Source organism: Protopterus annectens, chromosome 8.part0 (genome assembly GCF_019279795.1).
Source record: "Protopterus annectens isolate FY-2018-M chromosome 8.part0, PAN1.0, whole genome shotgun sequence".
Taxonomy (NCBI): Eukaryota; Metazoa; Chordata; order Ceratodontiformes; family Protopteridae; genus Protopterus; species Protopterus annectens.
Window position 1 is genome coordinate 269,798,456 of NC_056741.1, and position 23,760 is coordinate 269,822,215.

General features: G+C 38.9%; 1 protein-coding gene across 2 annotated transcripts in view; it reads left to right on the plus strand.

Annotated features, from left to right (window-relative positions):
• MYBPH (myosin binding protein H) overlaps positions 1-23,760 on the plus strand; it is a 257,185-nt gene that overhangs the window by 184,505 nt on the left and 48,920 nt on the right. The window contains exons 9-10 of one of the 2 annotated variants that reach the window (XR_006365820.1): positions 9,707-9,893; positions 15,357-15,399. Coding sequence is in view for 1 of the 2 variants with exons in the window: in XM_044079758.1 (XP_043935693.1) it covers positions 9,707-9,893 (187 nt within the window). In the remaining variant the exon portion in view is untranslated. The remainder of the gene's footprint in view (positions 1-9,706; positions 9,894-15,356; positions 15,400-23,760) is intronic. The other variant, XM_044079758.1, reaches the window with a different exon arrangement.

The window sequence follows — 23,760 nt, forward strand, 5'->3', positions numbered from 1 at the left end:
CAACTTATTTTCATGAAGTTTTGCAAGTTAATCCTTTATGTTCCAGAAGGGTATGCTGTGGTTAGACTATTGAAGCTCAGTACATAACATACAGTTCTGTATAAATAATATCAATATTCACAAATGATATAGGATTATTTACAAAATTCCAGATAACTGGGCCGACAGCATCACAAACCCCCCCACCGAAAACTCAAGGTAGTTTTTCAAGTGTCCCTTGAAAAATGTTGCTTGAGAGAGTTGAGCTTATCTGGGAATGCCTTACCCCATTCCCTGTCTTGAGAGCCCATCTGTGTTGCATTGCTAACCCCACTGTGGCGCTGCACTGTTATATCATATACTTGCAACCCTAGGCTCCACCTACTTGTCATTTTCCTGGCTGGCTCGATGTAGCCATGTTAAGGGATTGTGGTCTGTAACTACAGTGAATTTCCTTCCATACAGATAAGGCTGAAGTTTCTGCAGTGACCACACTATGGCTAGGGATTCCTTTTCTACAGCTGCAGAGCATTCCTCTCTGGGTTGGAGCCTATGACTGTGATAAACAATTGCATGCTCTTCTACCTCTCAGGAAGCCTGGCTAAGTACAGCCCAAACCCCATGGTTTGAAGAATCCACCTGCACAATCAATTCTTTGCTATAATCTGGACTGACTAACACAGGGGGGCCTTTCAACACTCCTTTAAGCTTCTGGAATGCCTGCTTCCATTCTAGGGTCCACACTACCTTATCTAGCCTGTTTTTCCTTGTCAGGTCTGTGAGAAGAGCAGCTATGGAACTATAACTAAGGACAAACTTTCTGAAATACCCTGCTGTCCCTAAGAATGCCCTCACCTGCTTTTTGGTAACAGGGGCAGGCCATGCCTGAATGGCTTCCACTTTGGCAGGTTCTGGCCTGATCTTACCACTCCCCACTCTATGTCCAAGGTACGAGACCTCTGCCATACCCACCTGACATGTAATGGGCTTAATGGTCAACCCTGCCCTCTGTAGTCTGCCCAGCCTCTCCCTGACATGCTGAAGGTGCTCTTCCCAGGAATGGCTGTAGATAGCAATATCATCTAGGTAAGCAAGGGCAAAATCTCCTGCTCCTGCTAGGATATGATTTACCATCCTCTGGAAAGTCATTGGGAAATTTTTAATCCCAAAGGATATCTTTGTGAACTCATACAAGCCAAAAGGAGTCACAAAGGCTAACCTCTCTGTAGCACTGGGAGTCAGGGGCACCTGTCAGTAACCCTTGGTAAGATCAATGGTGGTAAGATATTTAGGCCCACCCAGCTGCTCTAGGGCTTCATCTGTCCTAGGTGTGGGGTAAGCATCTGACTGTTTGTGACAATTTAATTTCCTGTAGTCCACATAGAACCTGGTGCTGCCATCCTTCTTTGGTATCAGCACCACTGGGGAGGCCCAATGACTGCTGGACTTCTGAATTACACCTAGTTCCAAAATTTCCTGTATCTCCTCCCTCAGAGTCTGTTTGACTTTCTCGGCCACCCTATGTGGGGCCTGCTTAATAGGCCTTTGTGGTCCTGTATCCACATGGTGCTGCACCAGTTGGGTGCAGCCTGGTTTCCCAGTGATCATGTCACCAAACTCCTGTAACACTGCTCAGATTTCTTGAACCTTGGTAGGGGATAGCTGCTGGGACAATGCTACCCATTCAATTGAAGTGTCAGTCTGAGCCTCACTGAGGAGATTTATTTATTTATTTATTTATTTATTTGCAGTTGGTTTACCAGGATAGTCCATTGGGCCAAAGCCAAAACAGACAAACTAGGTGCATACAAAAGATTGCTATAAAATAATTACAAAAAAAAAAAGAACAACATTTGAGCTCAAAATTCAGGGAAGCATTCATCACAATACACTCTAGTGAGAGATAATGTGAAGTGAATATGCTGAGAAAGTATATTTATGAGGGTGGGAGCAAGAACATTCCCATTGGGACTTTAGATGTATATGAAGAGATTTTTTGAACATGTAATGGTTGGAGGTGGGATGAGATGGTTTATGAACTTCTAGTAGTTTATGGAGAGAGGAACAGTGGATTTTGTTATAGCAAGAGGAAAGCTGTTTTTTTTAGAGAGGTCTGATTTCAAGTCAATTGGTGCCCCGTCGAGGGAAGGGGGGGATAAGGAGGAAGCTAGAGTGATTTTGGAGGAGCTTGTAAGGTACTGATTCTGATGGTAGAGCATGCCTAGTTTTGATGGTTTTAATATTTAGTTGTAGATGGGAATTGAAATGCTGGTTGTCAATTTGAACACCAAGTAACTTGGTTTCAGACACCAGGGTGAGTTATTTTGGCTAGTAATCGAAATGTGTTTATATTGAAAGGAGTAGTTTTAGAAGGGGTAAATACCATTAGTTTTGTTTTGGAGACATTGAGTGCTAGGTGATTTATTTTCATCCAATGTTCAGTAATTGAAAAAGCTTTTTGAGTAAGCTTTTGGAGCATAGAGGAAGATGTGGCAGAGCAGATAATGGTAGAATCATCTGCATATTGGATGATGTTTATGGAATGGATTTGAAATCATTTATAAATATATTAAAAAGAAGGGGATCAAGAATGGATCCTTGGGGAACTTTTCCATATTACAGCTTGGTATCTATTTGATAAATAGCTGGAGAACCAATTGGAGAAAGGTTAAGTTTTGAAAGTTTAGTTAAGAGCAGGCTGTGTGAGATAGTGAGAGATCAGTCACCAAATTCCCCACAGATTCCTCCATCCATCCACTGCAAATACTCAGCACACAATTTGTGCCCTGCCTCATGCCTAGCAGTTCTACCATGTAGTTAACATCACTGACCTTAGTTACCACTTTGTAGGGTCCCTCACAAGCTGCCTGTAGCTTGTTGTGTCTGTCAAGAATGAGAACCATTACCTGCTGCCCTATAGCATACTGTCTTGCTCAAGCATTCATGTCATACCAGACCTTTTTCTGCTGTTGGGCTTTTGCCAGGTTCTCCTGGGCCAAGCCCATGAGTTCCCTATGCCTTGTCCTGAGGTTTAGGACATATGCCACAACAGACTCCTTGTGGGATTCACACTCACCCTCCCGCTCATATTGAATTAAATCTAGAGAGCCCCCTACCCTATGCCCATACAACAACTCAAAGGGTGAAAAACATGTGGATTCCTCGGGAACCTCTCTGTAAGCAAACAACAGATGGGACAAATATTTGTCCCACTTCCTCTTAAACTGGTCTGCAAATGCCTGTAGCATGGACTTCAGTGTAGGGTTTAACCTCTCAACAAGACCATTAGTCTGGGGATGGTAGGGGGTGGTCTTTAGGTGCTTCACTCTACATGTCTTCTACAGACAAGCCAGCAGGTCTGACATGAAACTGGCACTGCTGTCAGTCAGTATTGCATTTGGAAAACCTACCCTGTTGAAAATGTCAAACAAAGCATTTGAGAACTTTTCTGCGTCAATGGAAGACAGAGTCACCACTTCAGGGTACCTGGTTGCATAGTCTACTACCACTAGGATATACTTTTCCCTGTGAAACTTGGGGTGCTCAGAGGCCCCACAATATCCAGAGCTACCCTCTGAAATGGCTCCTCAATCACAGGCAAATACATCAAAGGAGCGTTGACCATGTCTCCTGCCTCGCCTTCCTTTTCGCACTGCTCACAGGTCCTGCAGTACCATGTTACATCTCTGGAAATCCCAGGCCAATAAAGGGTTTGTATAATACGTCTTTTTGTACATTTTCTGCCCGTATGACCTGCAAAGGGAATATCATGGGCTATTGCTAGAAGTGGGAGATGGTAGGGTCTGGGCACTACCAACTGCTGTATTCTCTCACCCTCAGGGGTCCACTCTCTATGTAGTAACCCTTTGTCCCAGTATATGGATTCCCCCTTCCCTTGAGAATCAGGTGCCTCACTAGCTAACTCTCTCAGGCCTTGTAATGTAGGGTCTGAGAGCAACTCCTGTCTCAACTCTCTCTTGGTAACCCTTTCCACTCCCCTTCCACAGGAAGTCTGCCATCCTCTGACAGCAGTGCCTCACTGTCACCCTGGGTACTACTACTCACCTCTGCCCTTGTAGTAACTCTGTCCAAGGGAACATCAGTACCCACAAGCAGCTGCTGTGGATCACCTTCAGTCTTGGGGTAGCTCCCTCCCTGAAGTAACCTCCTTACCAGTCCTGGCTGTAAGTGTGCTGTCAGTCTGAGTCACCCCCAGGCTACGAGACCCACATGGTTGTCTCCAAGCCTGACTGCATATAACTACATGCACACATGGTACTGCATTATCAAAATCATTCCCTATCAGGACATCTGCAGGTATATCCTCAAACACACCTACTTGCTGGCTTCTTTTTTCCTCCCTGCCAGTCAAGGTGAACCCTAGCCAAAGGTATTTGGAATGTGGTCCCTCCAAAAGTTCTGGCTGAAGTAGACTGCCCAAGTAAGTAGTGCTCCTCTTTTGCCATTGCAGGCTTCACAATGGTTAGATCAGAGCCTGTGTCTCTCTTAGCAGTGGCCTCTTTCCCATCTACTAAGACAGGATATAACCTCTTGTGGTAGTTTGGTACCCTTGTTGTCTGTAGACAACTTACTTCTGGTATTTTGTCATTCCCACTTACTGGCTGTCCCACCTTTTGTCCCCCACCTTGCCTGCATGGACATATCTATGCTAAATGGCCCCACTGGTTGCATTTAAAACATTTAACCCTTGGTCCTGGACTTCAACCTGCAGACGTGCATCGTCTATCAGCTAACCTGATTCTCATGTCCTCAGGCAAAGTGCTATGGGCTTGCTCCTTCACCAAAAGGTCTGCCAGCCCTTCAAAAGTGGTGACCTGATGTCCACTCACCCACCTATTAAAATAAGTGCTTAGGTCAGCAATATATTTACTCACACTTTCCTCTTCCTTGTTCTATACTCATGAAACTTTTTTTGTTTAAGCTTCAGGTGTTAAAGCATTCTAACAAACACATTTTGACTGTATTATAATTTAAGCAATCAGTATCAGACAGCATAGAAATTGCAGTTACAGCTTTGCCAAGGAGTAAGGGGGTCAGGAACCATACCCAGATCCCTTGGTCAACATTATACTGTTTACACACCCTCTCAAACATATGAATGAAACTATCACAATTATCCCCCTCTGTAAATTGTGGAAGAAATTTACTGATTTTTGTTGCTTCTGGGGTTCATTTTCTCCCTTCCCCATTGCCTCCATTACTCTGGCAAAGAGTCAGCATCTCCTTTTCATGTTGTCTCTGTCTCATATTCTCCTCAGCTTCCAGGCGTCACAGTTTCTCATTTTCCTCAGACTTCAGATGTTGCAGTTTCTCATTTTCCTCAGTTTCTAGACATCTCATTCTCTCTGCTCTGTCTATTTCCAAATGCTTGGTCTCCAGCTCAAGTCTTTTTAACTCCAAATGGATTTTTAAGTCCTCTGTGTAAAGTTGAGCTGTCCATTTTCTAAGAGAGGTACATCTCTAAGGCCAGTCTGATTGTCCTCCTGGTTGCTATTCTGCAATGTAGCTGTAACTAAAGCTGCAATTGTGTCTGCTTTAGTCAGGTTGGCATGCACCAATCCTTTAGCCTGGCACATCTCAGCCAACTGAATCCTTGTCAGTTTGCCATACTCCTCTGTTGACATGCTTGCCTTTTCTCCCTGACAAACTAAACTAACAAAAAAAAAAATAATAAAACAGTTGTGATATGATCTCTGAATGTTCACTGCAATGCTGATTGAGAGTGCAAACACCTTCAGTGACCACTGTACACAGACTACAGGAATTCAATATCCACACCACTACAAGCCAATTAATATGTGATGTGGCTGTCTCACCACTGTAAACCAATTAATATGTGATGTGGATGTCTCACCACTGTCAACCAATTAATATGTGATGTGGATATCCCACCAATGCTAACCGATTAATATGTGATGCCCGTGCACTGGTCCAGTAATCAAGGAGCCTCAATCTCACCACTGGCAACAGTGATGGATGTATAGAATGGGAAGATGACAAGTACACACACAGTAAAGTACAATTTCCCTTACAAGCACACAGAGATCACAGTCAGTCTGAGGCTGGTTTCTCCCTCTTTCTCTAGATCCCAATAAGACTCCCCACTGGCACAGTTATAGGGTTAAGATCTCAGCTGAGGGGTCAAACCAAGATCTCCAGCACTCTCTCTGTTCAACCAGTGCTTCGTGTCCCTGCCCAAGTAGCTGACACACACACACACACACACACACACACACACACACACACACACACACACACACACACACACACACACACACACACAAACACACACTTTGAGATTTGATTTATATACAAACACACACACACCTGGGTAAAGCTGGCACAGGTTTACTAGCTATGCCCCCTTCTGCCCAAACTTTAAGGTAGTTCTCATTGCCACCAGCTCCTACTTATCAGCTACTATAAGGCCCTTACAAAGGGTATCCAATCCTACTGTGTAATGTTAATAATAATTTAAATGGTAGTGTTGCCCAAGACTTGCAAGGCTATTAAGGAGTGGGCTGTACAGTGTCACCAACTACCTATGCAAGTACTCTAAGACCTTAAATATGTCTCACAAATATCAGCCACAAAGATAGGTTTAAATATATTTAATAATAAATAATAAAAGAACAAGAGAATACTCAGAAAACAAACACAGTTACTTCAGAATCACAGGAAATATTTTAAAACAACATTGCAGGACAGTCTCAAATAAATACATAAAACATCAAAACTATTCTTTACTATATTCCTATCTATATCTAAAAGAGAAACTATGCCCTAGTTACTTACTATTAGCAAGTGCAGATGTTGATGATAATTGGATGTTTCCAGGTCAAAGACAAAATACAAAAATGCTCGGTCTCCCTCTCTCTGAGAGAGTTCTTAAATCAATATCAAATATTACTGCTGGGTTAGCTTGGATGACATCACTCTTTGTCACCTGACTTCAGTTCCCAGGCTAAACAGATACTAACAGAATTTAACATCTCTGTGTGAGAAATAAATATCTCTCAGATATTTGTAGCTCTTGGACATCATAAAACAATAAAATGCTTTCACATTTGAAACCTAGTAATTATTTTCTCCAAGACAATACAAAAAAATCCTAGCTCTAGACAATGTGTCTGCTACATTGAAACTGAGAGAGAACACAATCTTAAAACAATTTTCAACTTATTTTCTTGAAGTTTTGCAAGTTAACCCTTTATGTTCCAGCAGAGTATGCTGTGGTTTACATTGTTGAAGGTTAGTACATAACAATCAGTTCTGTATAAATCATATCAATATTCACAAATGACATAGGAGTATTTACAAATTTCCAGATTGCTGGGCTGGCAGTGTCACAGTGACCACTCAATTTTTAATGATTTTTGCAATGACAACATTCATACTCCTAAAAGGTTTACTAATTCCCTGGTTATAAGATATATAGTTTCTAAAAACTGGAGTTTGTTAAAGTGAATGATGAAATGTTTAATATCTTTGGCGATGAGCCGAACTTTGTTTCAAAAGGAATTTTGAAAATCTTATTGAACATCCCAAAAGTAACAGTCTTACTAATAGAGTAAGGAGATCAAAAAATGTGGGTCTTGTAAACAGTGTCCATATGTTTTAGAACAAGACTGTATTTAACTCACCAACTTTCTACATAAAATATGGTTGTCCCCTGGTAATTGTGTCACTAAGAAGGTAGTTTACATAGCTTTATGTAAGACATATTCAAGTTTTTACATGGGTAAAACAAAAAGGCAATTTAGGAAAATAATTTACAAACAAGTCTATGTTATTTGTAAAAACAATATGAACAATGCTCTTTACAAGACACTACTGAATGTAACAGGGCAATGATTCAATTTGGAATTTTGAAAGTGATACTTTAAGATGCCAGGGGTGGTGCTTGGGAAATGAAGCCAAAGTATAGAGAATTATTCTGGCAATCAAAGCTAAATGCATCCCAGGGTTTGGGTTTAAATGATCATATTTATATTTTGGTTGTATTAAAATTAAAAGCCACTGATTTATGAGTTTGTTTTGCATTATATTTTAACAATTGTATTTATTAGTGTGTTTATGAGTATTTTGTTTTAAGTTTTATATATATATATATATATATATATATATATATATATATATATATATATATATTTTTTTTTTTTAAGAGCTATTTTAATATTATGAGCATTATTTATTTGTTTATTTATTTATTTAAACACTTTTAATAATGTGAATATTCCTAGCTTCATAGTTATGGAGACAACTCTTGGACTGGACAAACTGGAACATGTGCTCAATTAGGATAACTATTTAAATGCTTTTTTTGTCTTTTTAAATGGTTCTGATGAGATCCCTTTTATGGGTTTAAGGGATGAATGTGCTTAACCACGTACAGTACCTTTTTGTTTTTGATTTGTTATTTTTCTATTAAAGTCAGCACTCATTTTATCAAGCTCACGCCTTGATTTTTTATGCCTTCTGTACTGGTTTGAGCATTATAAGCAACTTGATGAGACTGAAGACACCATGTAAGCCTATTTTGTTTGTGGTTTTAGTACGTTATTAGAACTGCCATTGCTTATTCACATGACATATTTTGTTCACTGCAGTGTCATGGAATAAGGCAAGAATAAAGTATCGTATTATTCTTTAACATGGATCTCAAAAGATTGTTTGTAGAATTAAATGCAACATGGAACTCTTCACCTCAGCCTTTGCTGGAAAAGGGCATTGTCCAACCAAGCTTCCATAACAAAAAGAATGAAAAAATAAAACAGTAAATAAAATCACCAGGTGTCACACTGTCACATCCTCTGAATCCATATGTATCATGTTGATTATATGTTTTATTATTGAAAATTAATGTGTGAAAGTGACACAGTGGCTAACCTTGACTCCTTAAGATATTTTGTTTTCCAGTTCTTTTGTCAGCAGGAGTGCCTTCTGGGTGGAGCCTGCATGTCACATCTAAACCCATATGAGTTCTTTGTGGGTGGACTGTTTTTCTTTTCCTTTCACATCACTAAAACATGATGTAGGTAAATTGGTGATCATACAAATTGTTCGTAAGTGTGCTTGTTGTTTATGACTGAGTTCTGTGATGGACTTGTATCCTTTCCAGTATTAGTTTGTCTGGATTATACCTATTACATACCAGAACAGGTTCTGTCTCCTCCATGACCGTGAAATAGATAAAATTGATAATCACAGAATGAATGAAGGATGGATTACTGAAAATTAAGAGTCTGAAAGCATGCATTTATGATAATGCTTATAGGTTATTGCATTTCCAAAATTCTTGCATAAAATGTTTTCATACTTTTTTAAAATGTCTCTAAAGTAAATGACCATCATATTTTTTTTTAGCTTAGTATGTTTTAGCATGGCACAAATTGTAGTGAATCAGTTTAACCTCTTCATATGTATTTGCCATGGAAATATTGCAGTAACTAAATACATATAATTTTTCTTTCTGTACCTAATTTATTTAACTGATCTACTACTTCCTAATTCATGTTAGCCTCTTTCCCAGTATGACATCCTAAACCTTATACTGCAAATTTATGTCAGATGTTGTTAAAGTATTCCTCCAAGTATTGCTTTAAAATATGTTAAAGGTCATGAATGTCAAGTGAGATAATATATTTTGCTGCATCATTTCATATACACAAAGGCATACTCCAAATGATGTATTTTCTTTTTTCAGCCTAAAGTTGTTTGGATGAAAAATCAGATGGAGATTGGAGAAGACCCCAAGTATCGTGCACTTTCTGCTCAGGGGGTCTGCACATTGGAAATCCGCAAACCTTCTCCTTTTGATGGTGGTGTGTATTCATGCAAAGCAGTCAATGCACACGGTGAAGCTAAAGTGGACTGCAGACTTGATGTAAAAAGTAAGCAGTGTTGATCTATGCATTTTGATATTTTGTATGCAGTGAAAAATGGTGTTATACAATAGAAGCTTGAATGTCAGCTTCTATTACTGTAAATGTATATGAGCATTGTTCAGTCCATATACACTAGAGATTTGGTTTACTGCATTTGTGCTATTTTAACTATTTATTTGATTTATTTATGCAATAATATGCATCTAAATAACCCTTATATAAAATGCAGGAAAGGATAAATGTTTTTTGAAGAATATTGGAGTATTATTAATGATTAAACTTTAGATCAGTGAAAATTGCATTGCTCTGTTTTTTTACTCGATATAACTATAAGATGTTTTCTTTAAGTTTCTGAGAAATGTATCTTAGAATACTGTATTGTTACACTTAATATTTTTATCTGTTCACTCAGAGGAAAGGTCAAAACCAAAACTGGCATCATGAGCATGCACACTTTTTATTCAATAAATCAATGAAGTAAAAAAAATGAGATGTACTTTAAAGCTTTAATATTTGTTGTTAACATTAACACATAAACCCACGTCAGAATGCTTAAAAGCAGGTTGCTGAATGGTGACTTACCAGTACCAAAATTGACCAATATCAAAAACAAAATATCCCAAAGTAGATTCAAATAAAGAAATGATAATTTTTCACAATAATTAAAAAATATAAGTTTTCTGTCTGAGTCAGTGTCTCTATACTTTCCAGTAATGAAGGGGGCTTTGAGCAAAATTTCCCTTCTGATTTATGTAATCAGCTAAAAGGTTGCTACACACTGAGGAAGATGACCCCATCTCAGCCAGCTCAGAGTAGTAGAAATTACACAATGTACATTGTCTTTCACATACACTGACACTCATATAGACAAACACATCTACGTAAAACATCCCCTAATGTTCTTCCTAAGTAAATGTTATGTAAAAATACAGTTTTCCAAGCTTTCTCTGAATCTAACAATACCACCCTAAATCACTGTAAACAACACCTCTTTTCATGAGCTGCAAAGAGGCCCAAATTGACTATATTAGTTAAAACGCAACCCATAGACACATACCTTAAATGACAGTGATTCTTTTTCTGAGAATCTCTTTCTTTTGTGTTATAAATGCTCTTTCCTTATAGGCAAGTTGTCTATTTTCTTGTAAGATCACATCTTCAATATCAGTCTGACTGGCAGCTGCTTGCAAAAAGATAGTTCATTTACATCAGATTATTTTACTATTCTTAATGCAAAACTACATTTTTGTTCATAGTTCTAATCTTATACTATGACTTCCTCTAAACCATCCTTATAGGAATAGTCTCTCAGAAATATAGGTATAAATTTTACAGGATGAAGCATCACTCCTAGAAACCCTTGTGATTAAAGCTTGTATTCTAGCTCTCATATTTTCACAACTATTTTTTCCTATAATAAGCTTCAGTCCCTCAGACGTTGCAGAATGACCTATGTATTTCAACTGTCACGTTCACTCTTATTTTATACTTGCTGTTTATAGACATGAATGTATGCTGTCTTAATACATTTAGCAGCTGAACTGATCTCCAATCCAGTTCTTCTTATCTCTGACCCTACATTAATAAATCATCAATTATGTTTACAACACCTTCCATGTCTTGAATGAATTACTTATAAAACAGTTCTTTGGAAGATCTCTGGTACTGAAGAAATATCACACAAAGGTTTAAGAAACCCATGCCTTCCTAATGAAATATTAATTGTACATAATTTATTTTTTCTTCTAGCTTTATCTGGTGGAATATCCAGTTTTGTACCTAGTTCTGAAAAGATGTTATAATTTGACATTTTTCAGATCACATCTTCAAGCATAAACAATGGGCAATGGTCTTCTTTACTTACTTTGTTCTGATTGTGTGGATCAATACAAATGCAAATCTTGTCTTGCTTTCTAACAATAGCCAACTATTTATCTATTCAGTTAGATATAAATAGCTTCTTAATGGCACCCAAGCTTTCTATTTGTTTCATATCTGGACCAAATGTACTCCTGACTAGCTCTCTTACTTTCTTAGACAACATTTTGGTGGCATTTCATTAGCATTTATTTGAATATAACATTCTAATGGCAAATATACTAAGCCCATACATAAATCAGCATTGTTATGAAAGATGCCTGTGCTTTTAAAGTAAAATGTTCAAGATTTATGTGACTCTGTGACTCTAACTGTATATAGGAATACATTCGCTGTTTTCCCACTGTAAATACATTTTACAGTTCTTACTTTCTCACAGGATAAATCACCCAAAATATTAGAATTTGTTCAAGTGCTATGATATGAAATAGAATCATGTACTTCTTGTTTCATGTTCATTTCAGAAGTTTCTTATCCTGTGGATTTACTCGGTGTCCAGACTATGTTTACAATGTGAACACAATTCTGTTTTGTGCCTTTTAGTCCAAATGCTTCAAAAGTTTTTTTCAAACAGTATTATCCTCTGCACCCACATAACATTTAAGTTCAACATGATGCTAATTAATTCTTAGCATTTCATGCAGACAGCATGACACATACTTGTCTTATTGCTTGCAATTATTGTTTTGTATTAACCCTTTTCATTTCAACAGTATCAGCAAATAACTCACACAAAATGTTTTGAACAAACTTTTATTTTTTATACATTTCATGAAATTATTTTTTTTCAACTACAATGTTCACAAAACTAATTAAGGCAAAGCATTTTATTACCTTATACATAATAATGATATTCAGCAAGTAAGGCTAGAATTTCACCTGCACTTCATGGCTGTCTTATGGCTTCTGATTATGATAATTTCTGCAAAACATTCTTACTTTATTTTCCATTATTGCCTTTCTTGGGTATTTTTTAACTGTGTAATTGTAATTTCACTTATTTTACACCTCCACATTTTTAGATTAGGTCAAGTCTGCTTTGCTTAACAGGCTAAATCTTGTTTTCTCCTTTTTATACCACAGACTAATAAGTATTATGTTAAGGGATCATGCATTTCAACCTATTTACAGTATTTGGCTTAATTCTTAAGCTTCATGACATAAGCATGTATAGTCTTAGGAGGAACTTCACTCTTGCAAAGAACAAATAGTGAATAAATAGTTTCTTTCTAGGATCAGGAACTTGTTTCTAAGTGTTGCTTTTTATCATTTCTATCTTTAAAGAAAACAAAGTATTAAATGCTTTCAAGGATTATTTCCAAAAATGTGGAGAAATGTAGTATACTCATTCTATTCTGGCATTTCCTTTCTCAGCTTGCATTGAGGAATAAACAAAATTTCTGGATCTCCAAATTTCTGATGACATGCCTTGGGTCAAAAGAATTCTGGTTGATTTTTGTTGGACCATTTTTCTAACTGTGAATTATATTTATTTACGTCTAAACTAATATACTTATAAAACAATCAATTTGCTGTCACTCACACACACACACACACACACACACACACACACACACACACATATATATATATATCTATATATATATATATATATATATATCTGTATATATTGCGTCTGACAACTTGTAACATTTAGGTGATCATCAAGATATTATGAAACAACAGGCGCTGCAGATGTATTATGACCTCCATGTTGTCTTCACTCTGATGCATCCTAGAACTAAACATTCAATGTGTCATGCACTTCCCATACACATTGCATAGCTAGATATTATGATACTTAAAGATATATACCCTGTTATGTGCAGTCTATATTATACTCTCAGATCAGGTGCTTATTAGATTTTGGTTGTCAGGAAGGCTATATGACTAGACGATAGGAGTTTCTAATGATCCTAGAGGTTCTAAACAATGTTAACTACATGACATTTCATTAAACTTTCTCAAAAGTTTACCACTATTCCATTTCATCTTCGGTATTATGGGGTTGGACTTGTTTACTAATATTGTCATCATCACTGTTTTCAAATCTAGTCTTAAGATATTATACAGATTAAAAACAAAATAAGTTCAAAAGGAAAACACCTTCTGTAATTTGTTTAGAAAGCCAAATGTGCCACTTGCTTTAATTCTTTTCATTAAACATGGCTTTGCCAGTTGTAGTGACATTCACTGACTTCCTAATATGCAGGATATGTCATATGTCATTCACCAGAATTATAAGAGTGCTACTGGGTCTTATCCAAAATGATGCTTGTGCCTAATGAATTTACCTGGTTGACAAATTAAAATAAAAAATGTCATCACAGCTGCTGTGTAGCCTTCCTCCATGGATGTTTGTCACTGTAGAAGTGACACCCTAACCCCATATGCAAAATGGAAAAAGGGGTTGAGGATAGATGGATGTAATAACGTTAGAAATCATTGTATGCAAGCAAAGGAGTTGAAAATGGAATTGTTTAGGCACTGGGGTTATTATTTTTTTATTTATAACAGCTGTAAATTAACAGATACAGAAAGTGTACATCCATTATTATTCACCAGAGAAAGTAGTCAGAGGACGTGGACCCTAGCTACTACCAGGTCCTCTGCAATTGATTCTAAAGTAAGATTAGCACAGTGAGTAGCATTGCTCCCTCACCTTAAGAGTCTCTGGTTCAGTTCTCAATGGTGCAACTTTTTTGTGGAAACTACATGTCCTCCCTGTGGCTGCTTGAGTAGTCTGATTTCCTCCCTCACACAAAAATTTGTGGTAAAGTGGTGTGTGTGTGTGTGTGTGTGTGTGTGTGTGTGTGTGTGTGTGTGTGTGTGTGTGTGTGTGTGTGTGTGTGTGTGTTTGTGTGTGAGACACAGAAGAAAAACCTTGTAATCTACTTCCATTCCCTACTAGTAAACTCTGAGAATGGTATCAGCTGTTTTTTGGATGTGAATGTATATAAGCTGTGTTTGCAAAGTGATGCATAATGGCACTGGGTTAAATTATTTGCATTTGAAGACAGCAGTTATTGTCTGGAATATTTAAATTGAATAAATGCATGCATAAATAAATACATGTCAGTATGTGCGTGTTTCAATGCACCAAGTCAGCAGGACAATGTAACGTAAGTATACATTTGTCACCTTACTCCTCAGTAGCTGCAACTGCAGTTTTATCGGTCCATAATTGCAATAATGTGACTGGTCTTACAAAACTGCATGTTTGCAAAGTTTGTATTATCTGTACGTGCATGTGTGCATGGAGCATACAATCTCTGCATTAGCCTTGAGTAAGTACATTTATACTGATCTCTAGAATAATGAGATCTGTAGCATAAGAAGCATTTATTTAGGATCTCTGCAATTCCAAAGAGAAAGGTAAGTTTTCAAAATTCTTCAGTTGTTGACTTTCCTCTCTATCTCATGAGAACTGCCTGCCTATTTTTCTGATTATCCTTGCATTCTCATGGTATTAACGCATCTAAGGCCTGGTCTGATGGACTGCTATTTTTGGATTTTGGAACCATGCTAAAATGCTGCATGCATATATTTAGCTCACTGTTTAAAAAGATAAATTGATCTCCTTTCCTACAGCGGTTCAAGTTCCAGCTAAATAGAAAATTCTTCTGATACTCAGGTTAGTAAATAAGGGAAGTGGTACAGAGAAAGGTAAATAAACTTGGATTTTAAATCCTTTGTGAAATATGTCACTCTAACAATGCCTGATTGTCTTCATTGTGCATGCCACAGAATATGTATTTTTACTGGACACATTGTAGGAAATTCTGAGACTTTTATTTCTAGAGAAATAAGTCAATTAAAATAAAAAAGTAAATGAATGTATATCTTATAAGATTTCCTGGTATCTGGAGATCATGCTTAATTAAGTGAAGAAATGTGTAGCTTTTACTGCCCTCTAGTGGAACTTCTTAATGTTGCAAAAAAAGCTCTACAGTTTTGTGTTTTTTATTTTAACCCAGCCGAGGGGCAGTGAAAAACAAGGAAACTATTCAAAAAGCGTAGTACAGATGTACTGTTATTAAAATAAAGAGGATGTAAAAGCTCTGAATCCTTTTCTTTTGAGTGAGTTGATGTCTTGAAGGACTTCTTCTCTTGAGAAAGGAGGGAACTGCTGAGCAGTGCCAAAGTCTGCTCTTCAATTTTTACCTTAGATCTGGTAATTCTATCCTCTCCTGCACTTTTACTAGCTTATTAGTCTAGCATTTTACCAGACTTCTTGTAGAAATTATTGTAGCACACAAAAGTGCTACCAGCACTAAACGTTCTACAATGAAACAGCTCCAGTACTTATTATTAATGCCCACCCCTCCAGGCATGTCCAAAGGTCAGTTCCCTGTGCTTTCTCCTATTAACATGGTGAACTTGGGCATCCTGAGGCAATGTAGCAACTGCCTCATGTACACTGACAACCCTCTCCTCTTACCTCCCAATACTCCCCAAGACTTGTGAGATATGCCCTTATATATCCAAACTGGAAGCCACGCACTCTCCAGCCAACACCAGAATAGCTGGTCAAGAGGAGAAGCTCAAGACTTGCACCACACCACATGGAACACATAGTCCTCCAGAACACACACCAGCACTGCCTTCACATAAAAACAGAAACCACACACCCAACTTTGTGGAGGTTCTCAAGAAAAAATCTACCCAACAACCTCCAAGGCAGAAACAAACTCGACCACCACAACACTAATCACGAGACACATATATCTCCTAAACAGTGTGCCACTCAACCAAAGCCCCTAAGGCAAAACAGCATACCCAAAACACTAGTTATAGGTGACTCAATAGTGAGGCACACTGATATCCTACTCACTAGGTTGAATAAGATAAAAGTAACAGTAAGCTGCCTGTCAGGTGCCAAGATCTACCACATAAAGGACACACTCAGGTCCTTCAGCAACAGGTGCAAATATGACTCTGTCATTGTACATGTGGGTGTGAATGGCCTGAGATGTACCACCCTGGACTACATGGAGGAGCTCTCGGATTATGTAGCCCAGGTGGGTATGACCTTAGCCCTGAGCACCATCCTACCATCACCCAGAATGATACCACAGTACAAGCAGAAAATGATTGCTTTCAACAATTGGCTAAGTTTCTGTTGTCATTCCAAGGGGATCCAGTATCTGTCTGCCTGGGATGACATGACTGACAGGTCTCAATGCTTTGCCAGAGATGGCCAGCATCTGTCACTCCTGGGCTTCCAGATACTGACCAAGGCTCTTGCTACCCCTATAGTGCCTTTTTAGGTGGTGTTCCAAAGGCTAAATTACCACTGTAACAGCTGCAAACAAATGGGTCATACTGCTCAATGCTAGAAGTCTAAATCTCAAAATGCACTCGCTCAAAGTACTCCTTAAAATGGAGAACATCAACATTTGTGATGTAACAGAGACTTGGTTAGAGGCAGCAGAAAGCACCCCTGCACAACCAGGCTATAACTCATTCCACACCTTTCGGCCCCAGAACTTGGACTGAAGCTCCAAAGGCAGGGATGTTTCCATATTCATAAAGGATGTGCACACCTCCCAACTGGTAGCCCAATATAATGCATCAGAGATAATTCAGGTGCAGCTAACATTAAGAAAAACAATGATTCAGGTCGTAGCCTACTATAGGTCCCCAACCACATCCCAAGACTCACACTCCATGTTCCTATGCACCCTGGAGAATATTAGGGTCCAACCTAACACTCTCATACTGGGCGACTTCAACTACCCCTCCAATAACTGGGAAAACTACTCATGTACCAGTACACTTACCCAATGTTTCCTGGAATTTATTAATTCCAATGCCCTGGACCAGCTCATTCTTACCCCCACTAGAGGTGGCATCCTTGACCTGGTCATTACTAACATGGACAACCGTTGCTCAACACCAATAGTCAACTCCTCCCTGGTTAGGTCCGACCACAAACTAATCACCTTGGAAATCCACCCCCCCCCCAACAAAGGTAACCACCATGAAAAACTTATAAGTTAACTTTGGGCTTCTAAAACAGAGGTGGCTAACTTCACAGCACCAGTGCAAATGGAGAATAGTTGCATGACTGCCAAATCATGCACCAATGCACTGTACGAACACGTACACAAATGCATGGATCTCGCCATACCCAGTAGAACCAAGACACTCTCCTCCAAAAATAGGAAGTCAATCTGGTGGTCCTCTGCCATAAACAAACACTACAACAGAAGGAGGAAACTGATGCGGAATAAGGTGAAGTCCCAAGAATGGAAAAACTCCCTTATCAGCCTCAACAAAAAGTTGAGATCCCTCATCAAATCCTCTAAAGCTAGCTATGAAAACAGAATTGCAGCAGATAGTAAAGACATCCAAAAGGCCTTCTAAAGTTATGTAAAGAATCTCCATGGCAATACCCAGATTTGCTCTTAGCTACTGCACAATACTCTCTCCTATACCAAGCCAACAGATATTGCCAATATACTGGTGGACAGATTCAGTGCCAACTTTCCCCTCCCCCCCAAAGGACCAATCACAATACCAGTAGATTGCCAGGCATCCAGTATTACTGCTGCAGAGGTCAAAACAACACTGTCCAAGTCCAATAGTACAGCTTCTATGGGAACTGACAATATCCCTGGCTGTGTTCTACATGAACTACAGAGTGAACTGGCACCTCACCTGTGTGCCCTGTTTAATCACAGCCTCACCTCAGGCTTTGTCCCTACCGAATGGTACATTGCTGCACTCATCCCACTCCACAAAGGAGGAGCGACTACAGACCCTGAGAACTATTGCCCCATTAGCTTGATAAGTCTAATATGCAAAGCTATGGAACACATCATTATGGACCTAATAAACAAGGATATAGGGAATATCCAACTCTGGATACCACAGTGTTTGGTTTTTGTGAAGGGTAGATCATGCCTGCTCAACTTGGTCGACTTCTGTGAGTCAGTCACCAGAGCTGTGGATGAAGGCAAGGTGGTTCATCCAGCCTACTTTGATCTGTCCAAGACCTTTGATACCATTCCCCACTCAGGAATCATATAAAAACTCACTAAGCTAGGCATCAACCCCTATATCACTAGGTGGGTTGCAAACTGGCTCACAGATAGAACCCACAGTGTGACAGTAGCTGACTCCAAGTCAGACTGCCAACTAGTAATGAGTGGAGTCCCAGCTCCAACTATTCTCTGTCTCATATCGCCTACTTAGAGGCGATCTCTGCTTGACTTACAAAGCCATGTTTGACCCAGCTATTTTAGAAATGCTACATCTAAAGAAATCCCAATCCCTCTGCACCACATGCTCCAGAGACCTCAACCTCATTACCACAATCAACAGAATGTACTGGACGGACAGGCTCATATCCCAGAGACTGCCCATGCTATGGAATAGACTTCCCATGCATGTCAAGCAGAGCACCTCGCTGACCCTCTTCAAGAGAAATCTTGATGAGTGGATGAGAAATAGAAAATTCACCCCGGGGATCACTCCAATGGCTCTACTCAACATAGGCACTGGGAACTAAGGTCAGGTGGCACGATACCAGGGTAATCCTATGGCTGGGCTTGTAAAGGCCCCAGGTACATTAGCCTAGTACACACCTATGAACCTATGAACTTATGAAAGCTATGAAATGTATCTGTAATTTTTCTGTGTGGAGCTTTTCTCCCTGAGCCTCTGCTGAAAAAGGGCCTTTTCAGCTCAGTCAGATACCCCCGGTTAACAAATGTAAAATAAATAAATTTAAGGACCAAACATCTACATGACCTTAGCAGATTAATTATGAAGAAAACATAGCTGCTGGTAACAAAGTTAGCACTGTCATTTAGTATATTTCATGACTGACTTGTAGAAAACCTGTCGAGTAGAATGGACTACATCTAAGAGAAAAGTGATTGCAGGAAATTTGCAACAAGAAAGGAAATCAATTAAAAACTGGAAGGTAGGCATAAATTCAAACTATTTTTTTATTTTGGCTTGGTAGGATGGGATGACATTTAACAAAATGCAGACCTATAGGTTTTCTGAAGCAGGTAAGTGCATTTTTGTGAATAATGGTTATAATATTGGAAAAAAAGGCATCATATTTAGTTCTAATGGTGACTTCTTGTTTGGTAACCAGCATAAACTGGGTTACATACACTAGATCGAATTTTCACTAATTTGAAATAGTGTATGGAATGCTCACTGCAGTGAAAGTGCACTTAATCAAAAGTGCACTTACGTGAAGTTCAGAACAATGAACGGGTGTTGTACTGAACTTCTGTGCAGTACTCATGGACCTTAGGGTTAGGGCACTGGTCATAGTAAGGGGATAGCCCATAGGGCTATCCCCTTACCATGACCCGTGCCCTAATCTTAAGATCCGTGATGACTGCAGCTCAGTGAAGGACATAGCAATGTCCTCTACTATGGTGCGATAGTCATGAACTTTAGGCTTAGGGCATGGGTTAGGGTAAGGGGATAGCTTTACTAACTATCCCCTTACCCTAACCCGTGCCCTAACCCTAAGGTCCATGACTATCGCACCATAGTGAAGGACATAGCTTGTTTTTTATGTCCTCCACTGTTCTGCAGTGTTTTCGGTGAAGTGCACTTACGCAAAAGTTCACTTTCGTTAAAGTGAACTTTTGCAGAAGTGAGGCTTCCTATTACAAGTCTGAAGTAGTGAACTTCCGTTCTTGTAATAGGAATCCGCATAAACTACCACATTATCAGTATAGTGTGCAAAATCTGGTGATTACTGTGAAACCAAGCTTTAGTCAGTCTAACTGTAGGAATATTAGTTATATTTCCCCTAGCAGTGACAGAGTAACCTTCAACATTATTTGGTGTAGAAGCTGACCCTTTTACAAAGACAGTGACACATAGTCATTTCTTCATAAAAAAAAAAAATGTGAACAATCATAAGGCTAGTTTTTCTAAACATCAAACTTCCCAGAATTAAAAAAAAAAAAAAAAATGATCGAGTTGTTTGCATGGCCTCTGCAGTGGTGATAAGTAAATAAAGCAGTTCTACACAAGTCTGCCATCTTGTTTGAGAACTTTTCCATTTTCCAAAGCATGTCATCAGCAGCTCTACAGTATCACATGATGATAAGTGTTCTTAATTGGGCTGTTAAGGCAAGAAATAAACCCTTACTGTGCTTTTCTAATTAGGCATCTTTGATAGGCAAAAGTACTAATTTATACTTGGAGTTTTAGTGCAGTACACAAGCCCAGAATAAGCATAAACACACAATTCCAACAGCTAGTAGAGAAGTATTCAGGAAAACAGTAGATTTTAGTAACTTTCTTATAGATGCAATGTCCACTAATTGCTCAACATTGTGTAGTTTCTTCCAGCATTCTAGCTTGTAATAGACAAGAATGCAGTAGGGTTTTACCTGACTGATATCGCCTATCTCACTCTATTTAAACTATTTCTTTTGTCTAAGAGTTCTAACCCATCCCTGCTAACTCACACCTTGTGTCCATGTTACACTCTGAGTTAACCCTGTACTGACAAGTCTATTCCATGAGTATATGCAGGGCCGGTGCTAGTATTTTGGGGGCCCCCAGTATGTTTCAAGTTGGGGGCCCTACCCAGGAGAACATAAAAAGTGTGACCATATTGCCATCACGCCTCCATCCCTATCAAGCTAATGCAGCACAATTTAACAATCACTGTGTAGTATTATTACATTCAGACCACTAAAAAGACTTGAAATGTGAAGGTACACACTGGCTGGCATTTAGTACCAATGTTACATTATGACAAGCCCCTGTACCACAGTAAGGTACCCACTCACAATGGTACACACACACTGACTGGGACTGCGCAGTGGTGCAGCACTTAACTTTGTCACCCCCCCTCCCAGCAAGAGGTTCTCTGGTTCTATTCTCAGCTGGGGTGCCTTCTGTGTGGAGTCTGCATGCCCTCCCTGCATTCATGCGGTTTCCTCCCACATTCCAAAGACATGCTTCTGCAGCATTTCTCCCTGGGCCTCTGCTAAATATAGACTATGTCCTAGTCAGACTTTCCCGGTCAACAAATGTTAAATAAATAAAATTTAGTACCAATAAATTATGACAAGCCGCTGTACCACAGCAAGGTAGCCACACACAGAGGTTCACACACTGACTGGCATGTAATACTAATGTTATATTACGACAAGCCCGTGTACCACAGCAAAGTAGCCACTCACAAATACACACACACTGACTGGCATTTAGTAGTAATGTTGTTACATTATGGCAAGTCTCTGTACAGCACCAAGGTAGCCAGTCCCACAGAGGTACACAAAGACACCCACACAGACTCCCTCACACAGGACAGAGACACGAGGCAGACAGTTACACAGACTCGCAGACAGGACATAGACACCCACATATGATGGACAGCACTACAGTAAGACTGAACATTAAGAATTTAAAATACTGGGCTTATGAACTAATAATGATGCTAGAATAAGATTTTGCATTAGCATGCATTGTGTGACCCCACATTTTGAAGAACAGACCAAAACTAACAAACATCTGGACATTGTGCAACATTCTCACAGCCTCTACCAACCTCCTAACCTCTCAGCATAATTCCAAAGCTGAAAATAACTGCAGAACAAAGGTGTAACATCAAGAATAGTTACAAACATTGCTATGATAAAAGATATTAGAACAACAGGGATTGCATTAGCATTCATTACAATAATCAGTACATTCTGCAGAACTCTCATAGTCCCCCCAAAAGTCTCAGCACAATTCTAGAGGAGGAAAAAAAAAAACATACAAGGACGTAACATTAGGGGGTTTAAAACATTGTGGTTCTGAACTAATAAAGATGGTAGGATGGTAGAATAACAATTTTTTCCAGTAGCATGCATTGTGTGAATTCACATTTATGATGACTAACAGACCATAAATACAGGTCAAACATCTAAACATTGTGCAACATTCTCACAGCCCCTACCTCTCTTCTAACCTCACAGCTTAACAATTCCAGACAAAGCCCAAAAATACAATCAGGAAGGTGAATCAAAGAATGAATACATGTATGCATGTCCCCAAATGTAAATAATGTGATTCTGTTATCAAAAGACAAACGCCTATCCAGTTCAGGATGGGATAATATACTGAGGGCCATGCTTCCAGCAGTTAGCATTGGGATCAAGGTAGCAAATTCAAACCCACCCATTTTATAGGTGTTTTACTGGCAAGTCCGAATTCCTTAAATTTATTAATTGAAACTGATGTTAGGGCTACTTGATATTTGCCTCATATTATTTAATTATTTGTGGATCTTTTTTTTTTGTCATTTTAACCAAGCATGTATTCAGAATTCTGTTACATTTGTCTGGCCTGACATTCAAATTGTGAATCCATTTTACTAAGCATAATATGCCACACTAGCTTCTGCATACATTAAGGCTCATTCTTCCCTGTGATGCAATGATTGATCATTTTTACTTTCTCCCTTGTGAAGGGGTATCACATCCCCATTTCCAGAAGTCCTACGTTCTCTGATGATTTTTTAAATATACAAAAGTGTTAACACTTCTCTACTCAGTTCTCAAAGAAATTTAAGGTTAATCCTTTGAAACCCCATTGCCTGTACATACCAATAATGTAAAATCACTTGAATCAAGCTCAACATCAAGGGCACTTCTAGTCTTTAAATTTAATACATCTTGTTCCTAGTAACTGGTGAACTTAAAGCAGTAGCAATTAGAAACTCCCTCTCCTTCCAAGAAGGTTGCATGCCTTCCTAGAAATTCTAGATAGATGTTTCCATTCACAACTGTTTTCTTACTGCTGCTAAGACTTTAATGGTTGCCTCTGAAAGGTTACATGACTTGGTAAAAACAGTGAAGATGCCTCAGCTATAAATGCAAAAGAAGAGACTTCATTTGGATACAACAAACTTTTTTTTTTTTGACGGGGATAATAGGTACTCCCTCTGATCATCAGAATCAGGGAGGTAGGTTACATAGGTTAGTACTAAGCTAACTGCCTTTGTGAGCCATTT